Below are 19,337 nucleotides of genomic sequence, written 5' to 3'. Positions count from 1 at the left end.
GGACAGAATTTCAGAGTGCAGCCTTGGGCTGGAGGGGATGTAGTTCAGGGATCACAAGATTTCATCTCTGTTATTCGCAGATGATGTTGTTCTGTAGGCTTCATTGAACATGGACCTTCAGCATGCACTGCATGGGCGGTGTGCTGCCGAGTGTGACGTGGCTGGAATAAGAATCAGCACCACCAAGTCCTAGGCAATGGTGCTCTACCGGAAAAAGGTGGCTTGCCATCTCCAGGTTGGTTGAAAGTCCTTACCCCAGGTCGAGGAGTTCAGGTATAGGGTTTTGCTCACAAGTGAGGAACGTGAAATTGACAGGCAAATTGGTGCAGCGGTAGCCATAATACGGTCAATGTACCGGTCTGTTGTGGTAAAGAATGAGCTGAGCCGCAAGGCAAAGTTCTTGATTTACCGGTCAATCTACGTTCCTACTCTCACCTATGGTGATGATGACTTTCCTTTGCAGAGTGGCAGGGCGCACCCTTATAGATAGGATGACGAGCTCGGAGTACAGCCGCTGCTCCTCAACTTCGAGAGAAGTCAGCTGAGGTGGCTCGGGCATCTGTTTCGGATGCCTAGGAAGGTGTTGCAGGCATGTCCCATTGAGATGAGTATACTATAAATATTTATATTTGTATTAGATTACCTTAGGTTTAATATAATTCATTTATTTGTATTATACAGATGGCAGAAGGTTTTGAAAGAGTGGCAAGTAAAAAAGAAGGTTACATATAAGGGAGGAAGTTCCAGGCGCAGCCCCAGTTCACTGAATTTATAGTTTCAAGGGCACTTAAATACTGGAGGATTTTATAATGTATCTTAGCAGTTGGCAATAAATTTCCAACATCTTGTTAAAGCTATGCCACAATGAATTAAGGTAGTTCTATTAAACCTACTAGCAAGGAGAGTGTATAATTGACTAATAAATTATAAACAACCCTTGATGTAATATTGCATGCATGTGTTGCAGACCGGTGAATACAAGGATAATATTCATCATGCCTGAGTGAAAATTAATAAAAGTGGTGTTGTAATACAAAGGGCAGGCTTTTATTTTATTTTTACGCTTTTCATTTTTGCTACACATATTGAGTCAATGGAGTAAAAATAATGGACTGTTGTTTATGATTATGGGCAGATATTTGAAGTAATTGTTTTTAATGTGTGTGCCTACACTTTAAAAAAGGGAGAGATATGACTGCCAGTAGCCTATATGGAAATGTGTGTGTTTATCTGTGTCTGTTCTATGACTCTGAGCTGTTATTTCTTGTTATTTCTTTCCTAAAATACTTTACTTTGGTTGCTTAAATATGTCAGTGCCCGTACAAAAATTAAACATGCTTTTATAGTAGTAAAATTGTAGTAAACATTTTTATGCCATAATTTCTATTTTTATAACCAAGTATGTTTTTGTTGTTTTTTTGCTGTATTGGCAGTTAAACAACAGTTAATTTTGCTTATTTGTTTAACCACATATGTTTAACCACGCTTTTACTATAAAATTCCTTGGTGTTATTATAGTTAAGTGTTTCTCAACCACTTTCCTTGTGAACCACCAGCTCTGCACATACATGTCTCCTTAACGAACACACCTGATTCAGATCATCAGCTCATTAGCAAAGACTGAAAGACCTGTAATGGGTGTGACAGACAAAGGAGACATTCAAAACATTCAGTGCTGGTGGTCCACCAGGGACGTGGCTGAGAAGCACTGCTATAGTTAATGTAGCAAAACCATGGTTGATTTGTAAATGTAACATGTTTAACTAGTAACAAGTTTTTTTTTTTTTTTTTTTGCTCTAATTGCAGTTGAACCATGGTTAATTTTTGTAAGGATGCTCTTGACATCTTAAAGCCTAGAGCCAAAAAACATGAATCTGCAGACAAGAAGCATCAAATATCTTTAAAAAAAATTTTTTTGCATTTTTCAGCACTTCAAAATTTGCACTTTTCATCAAAGACTCTAATATCAGTATCCAAATTTCATTTTAGTCTTATCCAGTTGTCGTCAGCTTGACTGATGTGAGCAGGAATTCCCCCAAAATGCCCTGGATTCTGTTGCTGAACTTTAGTAAACTCAACCAAGGTGGCTGATGTCCATTTAAGGTTAGAACTGGAACCAGACACACTTCTGTGTAATAGCAGCCCAGTATTCACTTCTCCTTCTCATACACTACGGGTGAAAAGTTTGGGGTCAGTTAATTTTAAATAATTTAATAATTAAAAAAATTATTCTGTTCATCAAGACAGCAGTTATTAAATGTAAAAAAAATAATAATAAGATTTATTACAATTTGAAATAACTGCTTTCTTGTTGTATGTGGTTTCAGATGAAATGATTACTCCAGTCATTGTTGCTTTTATTACTTTTACCATTAATAATAATATTATTATTATTTATAATAATAATAATATTAGAGTGATTTCTGAAGGATCACGTGATTCTGAAGACTGGAGTAATGACTTTAAAATCACTGGAATAAATGATTAAATTAAATGCTAAACTACTTTTGAACAGTTATTTTATTGTGCAATAACAATTTGCATTTTTACAATTTGTACTATATTTTGATTAAATAAATGCAGTATTGGTGAGCTGGAGATGCTTATTTTAAAACATTTAAAAATTGCACTGACCCCAAACTTTTGACTGGTAGTATAACTGCGTAACTTATCTCTGCTTAGAGGCATTTCATACTAAATGAAAATAAAAACATGCTGTAAGCAATGCATTACATTCTTCAAATAGTGCCAGAGTTTGTAACAGCTTTACAGCAAAAATTTCCAGCAAAGTTACAGCAATCAATAAGAAGTGCTACATAAATACAGTGTGAAAAAAATTTACTCAACCTAAAATTGTAAGGCAACTTGCTGCAGAGCATCAACTTACATTGAGTCAAGTGCAATACTTACACTGTAAAAAATGCTGGGTTCCACACAAATCCTTAATATTGTCCCACAAACACAAATTAAGTTAACTTAATCGTTTTTACAAATTTAAGTGGATTGAACATAAAAGAATTAAGTTGTCTCCCCAAAAAACGAAAAAAAAAAAGAATTGTGTTTTTTCAGCTCCTTTTAAATAAGTAGTTTGAAGAACGAGCAACAAAAGTCTTTTATGTTTGAGTGTGAGTTAAAAGTTGAGTCAGCTTCAAACAAGCTGTGCAGCAAGTTGCCACACAATTTTTAGTTAAGGTCAACTTTTATTGCATGTAATATGTGATATTAAGCACTTATAAATAATCTGTTAAGGCAATGGTTCTTCAGCGGTTTTTTTTCCAGGTGTTTAAGGTGATATATACCATCTTTAAAGATATAGCCATATGATTGCACCCAATAACCAATTTTAGTGCTGTTTAGCACCATTTTTAGAGTGTATTTTAAAACCTTAAAACTGTTGCGTGGAATCCAGTTAAAGCTATAAAATGCATCTATACAGGGTATTTATTCTCACAAACCCTGATGTATTATTATTTATCAGTTCTCTGATATTCAGTTTTAATGATTGAGATATCATTTAAAACGTTTAATAATATTAACCACTCTTTCTTTATTCTTCCTATTATTTATGTATTTGTTTGCTCTTTTATTATTTTCATTCATTCATTCATGTTCTTTTCGGCACAGTCCCTTTATTAATCAGGAGTCGCCATAGCGGAATAAACATCCAAGTTACCTAGCAGATGTTTTAAGCAGAGGATGCCCTTTTAGTAGTAATAGTAGTGTTAATGTAATAAATTAAATAAAGGTAACATCTTAATAGATGATATATTTCTCAAATGGGCGAAATAACGCCAAGCCAGAGAAAATAATAATAGCCAACTTTATACTTTACTTTGTTCTATTCTCGTCCACAAAACATTCTGTAAAATGAAACACTGCCTCAGCTTACCAGAGTAAAGTTTGTTAAATCCAGTATGTTCTTCAGGCACACTAATAAATTGTCTTCCAGAATTGCTCCAGGGTCCTCAGGCAAAATGTGGTGCAGAGTAGTCGAATCGCCGCAAGGTGGCGTTGAAGCAGTTGTGGAAAATACAGTATAATACACGAATTTTTACAAATACAGTACATCGCTGTATATGTTGTTCGACGTCACACTAAATTCCCATAATGCAACGGTAAATACAGTTATTTACTGTAAAAGGAATTTGCAGTATTACACTGGGTGAAATACAGTAAATAACTGTGTAATTTACAGAAATGTCTAACAGTGTAGCTATAGCCTCAGCATGTCTTCTTCTTGGACCCGGTGGACATTTTTGGTCCTCTTAGTCACTGATTTGTGCAACAACATACTGTTTCGTATGTTGCTAGAAAAATATAGAGATAAAGAGTGGGCTCTTTGCAAACCAAACTTTTTTTCTATTTATTTTATATATTTAAATGCACTTAAACATCAATTAATCATTAATCAATATTGATCAAATCTAAAAAATAGATTTGTAATAGAGTTGTAATAACTGATGTAACCTGTTGTGTGCGGCACTAAAGAAAATGATAAAACATTTGGTTTCATCCTCTTCCCCAAATCCAAGCCACTGTAGAGCCAAAAAACCACATCCATTTGAAGGAATCCCTGTGTGGATGTGATGGATAGAGCTTGATCTGTCCACCCACCTATGATTTGATTATGGTTAGGATGTAGTAGATAACGCCTCTTACTCCGCCCACTGACTCAGTTGTTACGAACCAATAGACTCCACCTACCACATATATTTAAACCAATAGGATAGCGGCAGCATTGCTTGTACCAATCGTAGCTCGCTGTTGCGCCAACCAATCACTGTTTGCCTTACAATAATACTCAAGGGGTACTCGACCCACTGTTAACAAACCGCTGGTTTATTGTAATCAAAACGGGGCTTTTATTCTGAAAATCATCTTTTTTGTGTGCAAAAAATTTCCTGGTAAGTTTTCTGACTTATTTTCATTCTGCTAATCAAAGCCGTAACATTTTAAAATGCACGTGATCACTGTTGGGCAGATATGGCCGAAATCAGACACAAAAAGAAGACAGCTGTAGTGAGATCTGTTTGGTGTTGACAGTGATGTGATCCTCGAGCATCATGTGATTGCGATTTGTTTTTGGGTTATTCATTGCTTCTCACTGAATCACTCACAATTCCTCTCACTAAATCAAAGAGTCGTGCGGACAGTGTTATTAAATAGCTCGTCTAAAACAAAGATGCTAGTGTTGAGCTAACGTTACTTTAGCTCAAGAGTAAGTTAATGTAAACATTGAGTGACGGTTTCTTTCTCAAGTGTATAACGTTAACCACGTGTTTGTATAATATTCATATTACAAAATTAATACGAATTGTTACCGAACTAGCATTTTAAATGCGTTATATTCTTAATAAATAGTGTTTGGCTAGTGAATGGCTAATTTTCATGTTATATGATATTATTTGTCATTCGTTTTGAGTTTAGGAGTCCTACAGTTTGTCCCACAGTAATTTAAGTAACGTTAATGTTACCCACTGTCCTCTATATGTTTTGCTGTAATTATTTTTTATTTTATATACATTTTATATGTTTTTTTCACGAGGACAATTAAGTTACCAAACAAAACTCTTATAAACAATGCAAATGTTCACTGACAACCAAGACCGCAGCACTTAAAATTCACACAACAATGCAAGTTTGCTTTTAATTTACTCACCCTCAGGTCATCCAAAATATAGGGAACGTTTTAAGAAGACCATTTTTAAGCTGAAAACTGCAGTCTGTGGTGACTCAACGGATATGAATCTACAACTACTCAGCTGGGGAGAATCAAAAAATATACAGGCAATCAAAATTAACACAAGTGAATTGACTGGTCTGTGCAAAAACTGAATATCATTTACCAAAATTATCATCAGCTTTAGTGGTGTAAAGTAACAAATTACAAATACTCAAATGACTGTAATTGAGTAGTTTTTCTCTGAAATTGTAAGTAGTTTTAAAAATGTGTACTTTTACTTTCTCTTGAGTACATTTTTAGTGCAGTATTGGTACTTTTACCTCACTACTTTTTATTTAACCTGCAGTCACTACTTTATTATCAGTCTATGGGGATTAGAAAAATCTGTCCTGTGATTCCTGTCCAATCAAATCGCACATAAAAGGTAAATCGCATCATACTAAACTACCTCAAGACATGGGCGATTTATAAATGCAGAAAACTGTTTGGAAGCAAAAGTGCCCAAGAAGATGTCAAAAATCTTCAGTCGCAATGACAGAGAGACTGTTTAGACTGCATGTGATGATAAAAGATGATGAGTGTTTACTGTATAACTAAACCCACTATAGAATGTTGTGTTTTCACACTAACATACTGTAATTACATGATAACGCAGAAGCTTTTTACATCATAATACTCCACACTTACACTTACTCTAACTCATTTTAAAATGGCTAATTTTACTCATACTTTGAGTGTTTTTTACAACAGATACTTAAACACTACTTGCACTATATCTTTGGGCAATTTATGGTACTTGAGTATAATTTTTCAGTACTCTTTCCACCACTGATCAGCTTACAAGTATTGGTAAATTGTCTGAAGTGTAAACTTCCTGTTGCATATAGCAAACATTAGGAACATGTGAAAAGTAAATCTTCAACCAAACACACCTAATTCAGATCATCAGCTCATTAGCAGTGACTGAAAGACCTGTAATTGGTGCGACAGACAAAGGAGACATCTAAAACATATATATTGGTTGCAGTCTAGTCTAGAATAAACGCAAGTAACATTTTGAATAAACAGCATCTGAACAATACAACATATGTGCCCACTGTCTGCATTGTAGATAACATTAGCTCTTGTATGAGCTAATGCCTGAGAATACATTATTAGGGCCTGTTTCCACTGAGTGGTATGGCTTGGTTCAGGACTCTTTTATGGCCATTTCCACTATCAAAATGAATTTCTACTATCCTAAAAGCGAACTGTACTGTATCACTTTTTTGGTACCTTTTGCAAAGGGTACCTAGCACAACAAAAAGTTACCAAAAGGCGAAGTTAGACGCACAACTGGATGATTTTGGTTTACAGAGACGTCACTTGCTCCTGCAACAAGCCAGGATGATGAAAACAAAGAAACCACCATTTTTAAATAGACAACCAATACATTATAATAATAATAATATACACATAATAATAAGCCAGGGTTAACCTGAGCTCAAACAAACCTTGTTGTTGTCTTGATGAACAGCTAAGAAGAACAAAATCTGCCTTGTCCTGTTTTTGTTTTACGAGGCAGTCTAAAAGTGTGAGCGGTTTCACGTTCTCCTGTGAGCTTGCGGTCCCGTCTATATTTGAAATAACAAACTTTTTGAGCTGATCATAACATCATGCGCATGATTATTGAAGTACTTCTGACATCCGATTCTTTCAGAAATGGACAAAAGTGAAGAAAAGTGCGAAAAAAAAACTGAAAAAAGGAGAAGCTGGAAAAAACAAAGGAGCAAATAATTCTTTCAGCAACCTAAAACATGAACAAACTGCCATGTTTAACTATTATTATCACCCTTTGGTCTATAATGAACTCAAAATGACAGAATTACATTCTAAAAAGAGGTTACCTTTGCTGGCGAAACTTAAACACAGATAAGAGGTTTGCACTGACTGTGGGCTATATCAAAGACTATCATGCATATATATATATATATATATATATATATGAAGCCAAATAAGGACTAAATGTATGGTGTGTGTAGTTTTTCTATAATTGGTAACAGAATTGGAGACTGTACGGGGCTGTATGTGTTCAAGTAGGTTGCATTTATAAGGTTAATTGTAATTTATAATTGCAGAGGTTACCGTAGGCTATTTTTATCATTGATCTGCAGTTGTAATAAAATTATGTTCATAGAAAAGTTAGTAATGAACATTTATACACAATTATTTATATATATAAAGCATCAGTTTTGTGAGAGGTGCTTCTCATAAGATATATGAAAAAATCTTACAGTATTATGTTGACATTTTCTCGAGTGAAAATGACGTCGACTGAAAGTTTCTGTTGTACACCATGCCCACCATTGGTACCTTTTAGGAAGTGGTAATGCAAGCCTCATAAAGGTGTCTCATATTAACCCATACTGTACTGTACTGTATCACTCAGTGGAAACGAGCCAATAAAGATGACTCATACCATACAGTACTGTCCACTCTGTGGAAACTGGCCATAATTTGCTTTAAGAAACTCAAGCTCAAGCCTGACACAAACACACTATAACCTGTGTGCTGAGACACTGTCCCTGTTTATTACTGGTAATTATGTTCCTGCACAGATCATTTCACTTACTGCACTCAGTGAATATCAGGAGTCATGTGTAATAATGTTCTTTTGCCTATATGTTTTTATTTGTATTTTTTATTTTAATCTTAAAGTGTTTAGGTGTTGATTTGTGTTGTATGAATCACCGTAATATCATCTGAAATCTTCACCTACATTTTGGATGGTTTAAAAGTGAGTAAATTAGCAGCAAGTTTTTCTTTTTTGTCTGAACTATCACTTTAAGATTTTTAAATAAGATGATTGGCAAATGGTGATCAGAACAATTTGAATCGATAAACTCTTTGACAGAGCGATTCATAAAGATTAAGACTGGTTAAAAATTAGATGAGTTCAGTTAATTATTGTTGCCATTTAGGTACACTTTTACTAGTCTAGTCAATTGATGATTTTGTATTTTTTTCTTTAGCTTCCAGTGCTAAGATCATGGATGTGGAAGTGGTGAGTTTCCGTTTGCCTGGACATGGAGAAACCACTCTAAATAACATGAACTCCCTGCGATCGCAGCAGCACTTCTGTGATGTCACCATTGTTGCAGGCGGCAGACGCATGTTCAGGGGTCATAAGGTTGTGTTGGCGGCTTGCTCTGTGTTTCTCAGAGACCAGTTTCTCATGAACCCAACTTCAGAGCTACAGGTAAAGCCGTTTGCTACACTTAATGTAAAAGATGAAATTTAACAACATCTGTACAACCTGAACTGAAGAAATAGCTTTTTGCCGCACATGAATCTGTCATTGAATATGTAAAAATGTTTGTAGAAATGGACGTCTAGCCTAACTATTAATTCAATATATTGTCTCATCTTTATGCACTGCATGTGTAGACGTTTTGCCCTAACCTATCAATATTTTCAGGGTGCATCATTAGTCGCCCATGATGGTGAGCAAGCCGTAAACAATGCCAGTAAAACAAACAAAATTAGCATATTTTGCTGACAAGTGCTGCTAAAAATCATCAACTATTGTCATGTTTTTAACTGTACTAATCTGTGAGAGCAGCAACAAAAACATTTGGTATCACTTTAGTTTAGGTCACAGTTCCCCATATTAACAAACCATTACCTAACACTGCTAGTTCAATAAACTACTAATTAACTGCTTATTAATAGTAAGTAAGGTATAAGTTGGGTTTAGGTTTTGGGTAGGATTAGGGATGCAGAATGAGACCATGCTTTATAACTACTAATCAACAGTTAATATCACAATCATTGACAGGTAATAAGAGTTTAATAGCATGAATTATGACCTAAACTAAAGTGTTACCAACGTTTTTGAGTACCAAAGACTGACTACTAAAGAGTACTAAAGATTTTTTTCCCCTCCATTAAGGTCCAAATGTGTCGAAATGACAACTCTGAAAAACACTGAATTTAGGGGTTTTATGTCTTAAACAATAGTAAACACACACTGGCCAATATATCACATCGTTTACACCCTTCTTTAAAACATGGCATGTATTTTGATACTAAAAATGGGAAGCGATGTGACAAAGCTAACTTTGTTTGAGCCTGAGGGAGAAGTTGAAACAACACCGCCACAACTGTAGCAAATATTTTTGATCCAATCATTTAACATTACTGAAATAATGATACAGTTTGTGTCTTAATAGTGACTTATTTAAAGCTGAAGTGTTTAATGTTTTGGATGTGGCTTTGTGGTGCTCACTGTTAAATGTTGTTCACGACCAGGTCTTGAAATATAATGTTTTTAAGAGGATCACAAAATGCTGTCTTAGATTTTACTATTCTGATGCTCTAGATTAGGTCATACCTTTTACAAAGTTGTGACAAAACACTTTCATTTTTGGGGTCCATTGCAATGTGACTTAGGAGTGCAGTTTTCCCCACCCACTAAATTGATTGATTGACGTATTAACATGTCTCTGTTGAATCACGTATAATTATATCCTCAAGACAGGACGTGCACAAAGCAAATGAGGAGATTGAGGCACACTCCTGGCAGGCATGTGGGAACGGTGGGTGGGGAGATCTAGCATTAAAGGCACAGGCCACAAAAACAGCTACATTGTGTTTAAAGCAGGAAATTCCAATATTATGAAAAATATAATAAATAGTCTGATGAGTCTTTTGAGCTGAAACCTTATGGACACATTCTGGAGACACAAACGACTTCTCTTAAACCATAAAAAACACAATTTTTACTTTCTATTTCATGACCCCTTTAAAAATCATCCCAATTTTCTAAGAATATGAAATTCCAAAACTATTTCTACTCTGCTTTAAAACTTAAAAGTGGCAAATGACACTACACTAAGACACCAACTTGTTTTAAGTGATGTTTAATAAACAAATTTCAGGAGGAGCACGATCAGTCTTTGACGAGGCTAATTCATCACAGAAAATCATTCTATTATCCAATCAGCTCAAGACCAAACCCCTATAAATAGCCAAACACGTCATACCTCTCTTTTCTCTTGACTTCAGCATCCTTCCACCACCCCAACTGCCTAATTGTCTGCATAACTGTGTAATATCATTGCTCCTGCTAATATCAAGTGTAAACTGGGCCTCTGTTTTGCATTACTAGTAAAAATGTATCTAAAAATGAATTACTCTTTTAAAAAAATGAGGCCTGACTGTGCTTTTGCACAATTACCAGATTATTTTTTTAAATGTTAACTGATTATTTTTATTTTAACAACAAATACTCTCTTTACCCACCAGGTGTCGATGTTGCACAGCTCAGCAGTGGTATGTGAACTCCTCCAGTCCTGTTATACAGGGATACTGCAGTTCAGCGCCAAAGAGATTGTGAACTACATGACCGCGGCCAGCTACTTGCAGATGGAGCATGTGGTGGAGAAATGCAGAGGGGCCCTGAGCCAGTACATGCAGCCCCAGAGCTGCTCCCCGGTCTTGACGTCAAACAAGTCTGTACAGACTGTGAAATCAGATGATTCTGAATCTATGCCAGTGATTGTCAGTGTACGTACACATTTGTTGAAGTTCCACACTGAACTCTAGCATCACACTCAAGTACCATTACGCACCAAATGTACCAAAAATGTAGTGCAAGTAGAAGTGTCTATTTTGTTCTTAAAAACCAGTTAAAGTATGAGTAAACAGTTGCCTTTCTAATATTACACAAGAGTACCAAGTATTACGTTGTTAAAGAGCCCCTATTATGGGTTTTTGAAAATGACCTTCCATGTAGTGTGTAACACAGCTCTAAGTGAAGTAAAATATCCAGCTAAGACTTAAATCTGAAAGTGGGCAGTGTTTAAAACTATTGATTCATCTATAAAAGAGTTGACTCATAGTGCTTCAAATGAATCGTCTTGATCACGAGCCTTTAGCCGTTTCTGCAGGATGTCAATACAAAACATCAACATAAAATTGAAACCTGCGGTCCCGCCCACTAGCACAGTAGCAAAAAAAAAAAAAAAAAAGAAGACAAACGCTGTTGCAGATCCAGGTTTAATCAAGTCATGAAGACGCTGTGCTCACCTGGATATTATTGGAAGTGTGAAGGAAAGTTAGTGTTATTTTCTCTATCCAAAGATGAAACTGTGAAAAGTCAGTGGTTAAGGTTTATTTTTGCAAAAATACCTCAGCATTATAGCCCAGCCTTGGGCCATTCCCGTTATTTTTCTGACGAATGCTTCTGCGATCTACACGCTTACAACTGGGGATTTGTCGAACGTTTGCTAAAAGAAGGATCAGAAAAGACTATTGATGTATGGGATTTTGACAGGGCTCGACAGGAACTTTATCAGTACAGATTACGGGAATTTTCCGGGATAAATAACAAAATGGATGGGTGGCTGGAGATGGGTCTGAAATACGGGAGACTTCCAGGAAAAACAGGAGTGTTGGCCGGTACGGTCACACATACACCATGCAATCTGACTACTTCAATATTGTTGATAAGCCATGGTGGGCATTTCGTCTCATGCTAAAAGTTGTCAACCAATCGCAACAGGCTTTCATTGGTCCTATCAGCGCAGATTATCTTTGCGCTAGGGAGGGGTTTGGGATCAAATAAATTGCTGAACGAATCATATGGGAGTCGCTGGGATAATTAGGTAAAAATTAATGTATATTGTAAGACCATGAAAGTGTGACCTTACATGCATATCAGCCTTTTGTTGTAATCCCTTAAAACCAATATATGACCCTATTTAATGTATTATAGTGGCTCTATAAACTTATTTCACCTTATACCCTGAAAATTAAAAATGTATCAAACGGTTGATTCAGTTACATGCAGAGCAAAATTTGTGCATCCTTAACCAAAGCTGTGTGAGCCTAACCTAAACCTGAGCAAAAATGTAGCAGTTAATTTTGCATACCGACTAAAAAGCTACAAGTGTTCAGCAGTTGGTGATAGAATGCAAACAATTTGTAGTGCATTAAGTTATTAGACTATTCACAGAGACGGACATAATCAAATCATACATCATATAAAGATTTGCTTAAAATACATTAGTTCACCCAGAAATCTGAAGAGTTTAATAAGTACTCTTAGCATCATTTTAGCCTGACTTCGTGCATTTTTAAAAAAAATTTGATTTGTAAAGACAATCTTTGTGCAGGATTTTAGAATTAAGTCCTGTAATGCTGCGTTCACACCAGACACAGCACGCGTGTAAATAGAGCATGTAAATAGAACACACATGAACATTTTTCAGTTTTCTCGTTTCATTCGCGCTTCAAATTTGCTTCACAATAGATGCGGATTTATGTCATGGACAGGGCTTCAGTCCGCCCAGGAATTCTAGCTTTGTTGCTAATTGGCTAACATGGATTTTATTGAGATAGCAGCTGTGCTTTAGGAATGCTGAAAAAAGCATAGATTCGTTCGGCGCTGTGTCTGAATCCACTACATCCTTTCAGAGGTGCACCCAGCTCTTTGAGTTCATCAACTTCTCCAGAAACTGTACCTGGATGATGGAAGCTTTCAGTAGTACTAATAGAGCTAATTAGTAGAGCTAATCCCAGTTTGATGAGCTGTTCTCCTATGTCGGCAGGAGGATTTCCCCTCAAGACATCAACAACAGGTGCTATGTCATAATTACACCCCTTCAAGGGCAAGCTCCTGATTGGTTAGGGCAGCACAAATCTTATTCTTATTAATAAGACCAATCTTATTAGTTTACAAATTAAGTTATGTGTATAAAAAAATGATGCAGGGAAAAAGTAATGAACACATGAAGAAAGGGAGGTGTAAAAAGGCAGTGAAAACCCAGACAGCAACTGAAATCTCTCAGTAGTTATTCAGCAACCCTCTGCCCTTCATTATTGTAAATGAATATTAGCTGCTTCAGTTCAACATGTACATTAGCAGTATGATGAAGATGAAACCGGTGTGGACATTTCAGCAAGACAATGATTCAAAACACAGCCAAGGTAACTCTCAAATGCTTCAGAGAAAGAAAATCAAGCTGTAGAATGGCCAAACTAATTACCTGACTTGAATCCAATAGAAAATACAAATTAAAGATCAGATTTGATAGAAAAGACCCACAGAACCATTAAGATTTTTACACTCTGTTGAATTCTGTAGCCAAAAAAATCACACCTGAGCAATTCATGTGACTTCATGTGGCATCTTTAAGATGCCAATAACAAAAAAGTATTAAATGCGTTTCAGAAGTTCAGTACTTTCTTCTTGCGTTATTTCATTAAAATTCTGATTTATTTATTTTTTTTTTATGTTTGTATTTTTTGGGTTTTTACCAAAATCTGGTTTAATTCTATGTCAACAGCTCTTTTAGAAATAATATTCAGAGGAAAAAAGATCAGCTCTTAAAATGTGTAGCTTACTTAGCTTTTTCCTAATTTATCTTTCTACCCTACCAGGTACGAGGATCAGATTCATCCAGCCTCTTCGAGACAGAGGATGGATATGGGAGTGATGTCTATCAGGTCATAATTGATGAACCAGAGAAGACCCCTGATGCTGAAGAGGAAAACCGAGAAACTGCATCAGAAGACCTCTGTCAGTTGGACATGGGCATAGAGGAGCCTAATATGGAGGTTCAAGCTAAATACGATGACCTCCATGGGGAACAACAGTACAGTGAGCGCAAGGGAATTAAAGGAAGAGGGTTAAAACGCAGGAAGAGATACGTATTTAAGAAGGACCGCACATCCTTAGGGAATTATCAGGATAACTGGTGCTTTCAGACAGCAGAAGAGATCATGGGTAAGTCAGAAACAGATTTTCAGGCTGATTATCAGTCCAATCAGCGTCTCACAGACTGTTCTGTTCACACCGAGTACAAAAATGAAGGAGGACCAGGAGAAGATATAGGCTCTGATGGAGGTCCTGCACACTTCCGTATTGAAGCTTCAAGCGGAGAAGAAGAATTGGGAATCGGAACACCTTCCAATGAGCGCGGAGCTACAGATGAATCTGTGGTGGGTTCCACATCCAATGTAACCGGGCCAGTAGTGTGTGAGCAGTGTGGATTGGCATTTTCCTCTACGCAGGACTTGGCGATGCATTCCTTATCAGCACACCAGCAGTATATTTGTCCGTGCTGTAGGAAGCAGTTCAGCAACTCCAGGAATCTCAACCGCCACATGCTCCTCCATCGAGATAATTCCAGGCTCCCCTCCTGCCCCCTGTGCCACAAGACCTTCACTCAGAAGTCAACAATGTACGACCACATGAACGTGCACAGCGGGGAGCGCCCGTACGTGTGCGCATACTGCCCTATCAGCTTTGCACACAGGTCTGCTCTGCGCCGCCACCTGTTGGAGCAACATGGAAAAACCATGCCCCAAAACCACCAGGAAATGCAGCGAAATAAGCATAGCATTGGAGAAGGAGTTTAGATTAGTTTTTTAAAGTTATTGTTAAAAAGAAAATACAAATTTATTGTGATTTCTAGAAACAAATATTTCTTTCTATAATGTGTAAAACACTATGCATTTGAGTGCTTTAGCCTGAAGAGACTGACTGACATTATACGCGCTTGTAAGGATATTTTTTTGGAAAATGGAAATTCTGTCAGTGTGTGCTTTTGCTTCCTGTTGTTTCAAACTTGTAAGAATGTCTCAAATTTGAATTACAGCTGCATGTCAAAAGCCACCTTTCAGAAATAACACACTACCAAGTGAACTTGGAAACCCATACACTACTGTTGATCCAATTCTACTGTAGTGCATGTCTACGGGAGAAACCCACGCAAGCATGGGGAGTACATGCAAGCAAGACACAGAAATTAATCTTGACCCAGCCAGGACTCAAACCAGTGACCTACTTGGTGTGAAGCGACAATAATAATAATAATAATTCCTTACATTTATATAGCGCTTTTCAAGACACTAAAAGCGCTTTACACATTTTTGGGGGGAATGTCCTCATCCACCACCAGTGTGCCATATTGCACCAGACTGCACATCAGCTGACAGAGACAGAGTGATGAAGCCAATTATGATATGGGGATGGTTAAGAGGCCATAATGGACAGAGGATTTGGCCAGGATCCTGGGGTTGACCCCCTACTCTTTTTCCTGTGATTTTTAATGACCACAGAGAGTCCGGACCTTGGTTTAACATCTCATCCGAAAGACAGCACTCACTTGAGCAGTATAAAGTCATCATCAATATACTGGGGCATTAGGACTCGCACAGATTGCAGATTGAGAGCCCCCTGCTGGCCTCACTAACACCACTTTTTGCAGCAACCTAGCTTTCCCATGTGGTCTCCCATCCAGGTACTGACCGGGCGCAGCCCTGCTTAGCTTCAGTGGGCGACCATGTGAGTGTTGCAAAGAGCTAGCTGCAGGTCCCTTTTAGCAAGCAAAGAAGCGTTCTTTAAATGGTACAAACGTGAAACTCCCTTATAAACCTTTATTTTTAAGAGTGTGAAACTCTTTGGATGTTCAATGCTAACCACTGAGCAACCATCCCGCCCCTTTCAGAGATATATTGGCATATTATTTCCAGGACATTTCCAGGAAGTTGGACAATATTCAAGTATGTCCCGACACCCTTATGCTTCTAAAAAGATCAATTCTTTTGGAAATATAAGTGAACTTCTAGTATAAATGTCTCTAAACTGAATGAAAAGGTCTTACTGTAAGCTACTTGTTTTTACCCCAAACTTCCTTACTTCTGTTACTCCACATTTTTTTTTATCTTATTCTAAACCACAGCCAGAAACTTTCTTTCTCTATTTTTGAGATGATAAACCGAGCCGAATCCGATCAATCAATTCCAGAGTTTTCTGTAGATGTTGTATAGATATTTTCCTTGACAACAAACCTTCAGAGCAAATGGCAGTCATACATTCATTTTCTTTTGTGTTCGTTGGCTTCTACTTGTTACAGTTATTTACAGTTTATTTACAGTTCCTTATTCCCATGGAGTGATGAGGTCAAACCTTTTAAATTTCCTAGAGCAGTGGTTCTCAAACTGTAGTGGTACACGGGCTTCCTTCTAGTGGTACGCGGAGGAATCAAATATATCATATCTACATGCAACAATTATTTCTAAATTTATCAAAAATGATTTACATATGACCATGACATATAATAATATTCATTATATGACATATAGCCTATATTTCTGAGGTCCAGGCAACATTTTCAGGTGTTGATGAATTGGCTGCTATATGTTAATACTTTAGATTTGAGTACAGCACTTTTCTTTTTACCTTAAGCATATTTGAATTTAAATATTGACGTTTTTAGTGTTTTTCTTATTTATTTATTTTTTACATATAAGCACAGTACAGTGTTAACTATTTATGTTTAAAGAGGCTGACAATAATAAATATTCTTAATAATAGGAATTAATCTGCCACATTTTTGAACTGCAGAGCTGTAGCTGCTTTACTGGGCTACTACTACGCTAATGTATTTCCATACTGCTCATTATGGTGGTACTTGGAGAGACCATTTTTTTCTGAGGTAGTACTTGGTGAGAAAAGTTTGAGAACCACTGTCCTAGAGGATCATAACAGTTTTTTTATTATGATGAACATGGATGAAAATTTTAGCTCCTGGCTTGTATACCTCAGGGACTTGTTCTCGGACCTCCTTCAGATGTGCTACGTATTTTACAAGCATATGATTTTGCCTAATATTGCTTTGCTGATGACACGCAGCTTCTTTACATTTAACCACAGTCCCATGGTAGTTGCGTGGATCTTGCAATGTCTAGCAGATATCTCGTCTTGGATGAGAGAAAATCTTTTGTAACTCAGCCTACTAAATGGAGTTTGGAGTTTAGCCAGACATCTAAAATCTCTTTGCAGAATGTGTGTGTTCCCTGTTCATTGCTGTTGGACTTCCTTTTGTTGGTACAAGTAGTGGCAAGTAGATTTAAAAAGCTAAGAAGCTGAAGCTAAACCAGAGGCATTAGACAGGTCTAGCCAGAATACATAGATTTACCTTTTTTGGAAGACTGGGCCTGCTCTCATATTATGGATGCATGTTTTACACACCCAGACAACTAGACATCTTCTTGGCTGTGACTCAAACTAAAATCTCCTGAATATTTAATGGAGCAAAACTCAAAAACTGAGGGTAGTACCCTCTGTGGCTATGAACTGCTTTTTTTTTAATACAAAAATACATGTATACATATCTCATTTCGCCATTGCACTTTTCACCAATTTACTTTACCACTTGCCTAATCTGGTGTACATCAGATTCCACTACAGGCACTCATGATAGGTGAGGTATCGTCAATTGTACTATTGTTTCATTCTTTAAGTGTTTAAGTTTGTACTTTGCGATCAAATGCCCTAAGTCCTTGTTTCTAACAGTACATTTCTGTCCTAAAGATGCTGTATGTGACCTTTCTTTTTGGTTCAAAATGAACTAAATTTATTTAATAAATCAGAACAATAAGAATACATTTTTCCAAGCTGTGCTTTTCTGTGCAGAAAAATAGTTCCGGTTCCAGTGTTGTTTGAGAAGAGGCATGACATTTATTTTATTTATTATTTAATGTATTATCCACTAAAGCACCAGCATTTGCATACTGTAGCATATGCATATGTTTCTTCATGGACCTCTCAGTCTCTCAACTTGCACAACTCATTATCTATCCATTGATTTTCATTGTTTCAGCTACACTGAGATACTTTTGAAAGCATAGGAGAGCTTTTATTCTCTTCATCTTTGTACTTTTATTGAACAAAATTACCTGAATTAATTGGTTAATTTTTATTTTTTTTTAATTGGTTAATTACTTTACCTACTGTCTGTGGAGTCATGTGAACCCGTTCTGTTAAAGCTGATTTATACTTTTGCGTTGAATGCACGGGTATTGTCTGGCACAGCCTTCACACCTTAAAAAAATATAACGTTGAAAGTTTGCAGTACATTGACCATGATTGGAAAGCTAGATGCCTTGAAACAGCATCTTTTCCATTAGAATACAATTATTATTTACATGAAACTTTTATTTACTGAATATTCAAGAAATGCACTGTTAATAAAATATTTACATGATATGCAAGAGTTATTTTATTTAGAAGACATACTGCTTATTTTCTACTTTAAATAACTTGCACTTTTGGAAACAAAATAATCTATTTTTTAGTGTTTTTAATTTTTAATAAGAAAAAAACTGACTGACTTTAGGCAATGTGTGCTTTAACTTTTTTAAAACTATTTAAATCACATAAATAATCACAGATAGTAGATAGTGTGTTTCCTTCAATTATTTTAAAAACAAATAACGCTTCCGTTATTAAAAAATCAGTGAACTATGAGGGGAAAAAATAAATTGAAAAAATGATCATTCATTCATCGTAATCGAGTTAAAATGTTCAATTTATCAAGATTTTGATTTTAGGCCAAATTGCCCAGCCCTATCTTAAATTAGCCCAACTTTTAAAGTCAGAATGTATGCATTTACAAGATACCTGACAGTAAATTAACCACTTTGTTTTCATTGAAAAACTGCTAAGATAATGTCGCACTTTTACAGATTGACTGTTTTTAATGTGTTGCACTTCATTCATTCAATAATAATAATAATTAAAGGATATGATGGTAACACTTTAGAATAACTATCCGTTATAACTAGTTAATAGACCATTAATAAACTGTTAGTTAACAAGTTA

General features: G+C 36.2%; 1 protein-coding gene across 2 annotated transcripts; it reads left to right on the top strand.

The window, feature by feature from the left end:
* The first annotated feature begins 4,799 nt into the window (after positions 1 to 4,799).
* zbtb12.1 (zinc finger and BTB domain containing 12, tandem duplicate 1) lies at positions 4,800 to 18,119 on the top strand. 2 transcript variants are annotated; one of them, XM_087294580.1, is made up of 4 exons: positions 4,800 to 4,904; positions 8,695 to 8,921; positions 10,970 to 11,230; positions 14,108 to 18,119. In XM_087294580.1, the coding sequence occupies exons 2-4, from the start codon at positions 8,712 to 8,714 to the stop codon at positions 15,086 to 15,088; spliced, it is 1,452 nt and encodes a 483-aa protein (XP_087150706.1). In that variant the 5' UTR covers positions 4,800 to 4,904; positions 8,695 to 8,711; the 3' UTR covers positions 15,089 to 18,119. The 2 variants fall into 2 exon arrangements, with proteins under 2 accessions (XP_087150706.1, NP_001038352.1); NM_001044887.1 differs by lacking the exon at positions 4,800 to 4,904 and having other exon boundaries at positions 14,108 to 15,088.
* Positions 18,120 to 19,337: the final 1,218 nt, after the last annotated feature.

Source organism: Danio rerio, chromosome 19, assembly GCF_052040795.2.
Source record: "Danio rerio strain M-AB ecotype USA chromosome 19, GRCz13ab, whole genome shotgun sequence".
Lineage (NCBI taxonomy): Eukaryota > Metazoa > Chordata > Actinopteri > Cypriniformes > Danionidae > Danio > Danio rerio.
Note: the sequence above shows the minus strand (reverse complement) of the source record. Positions and strands in the feature narration are given on the sequence as shown.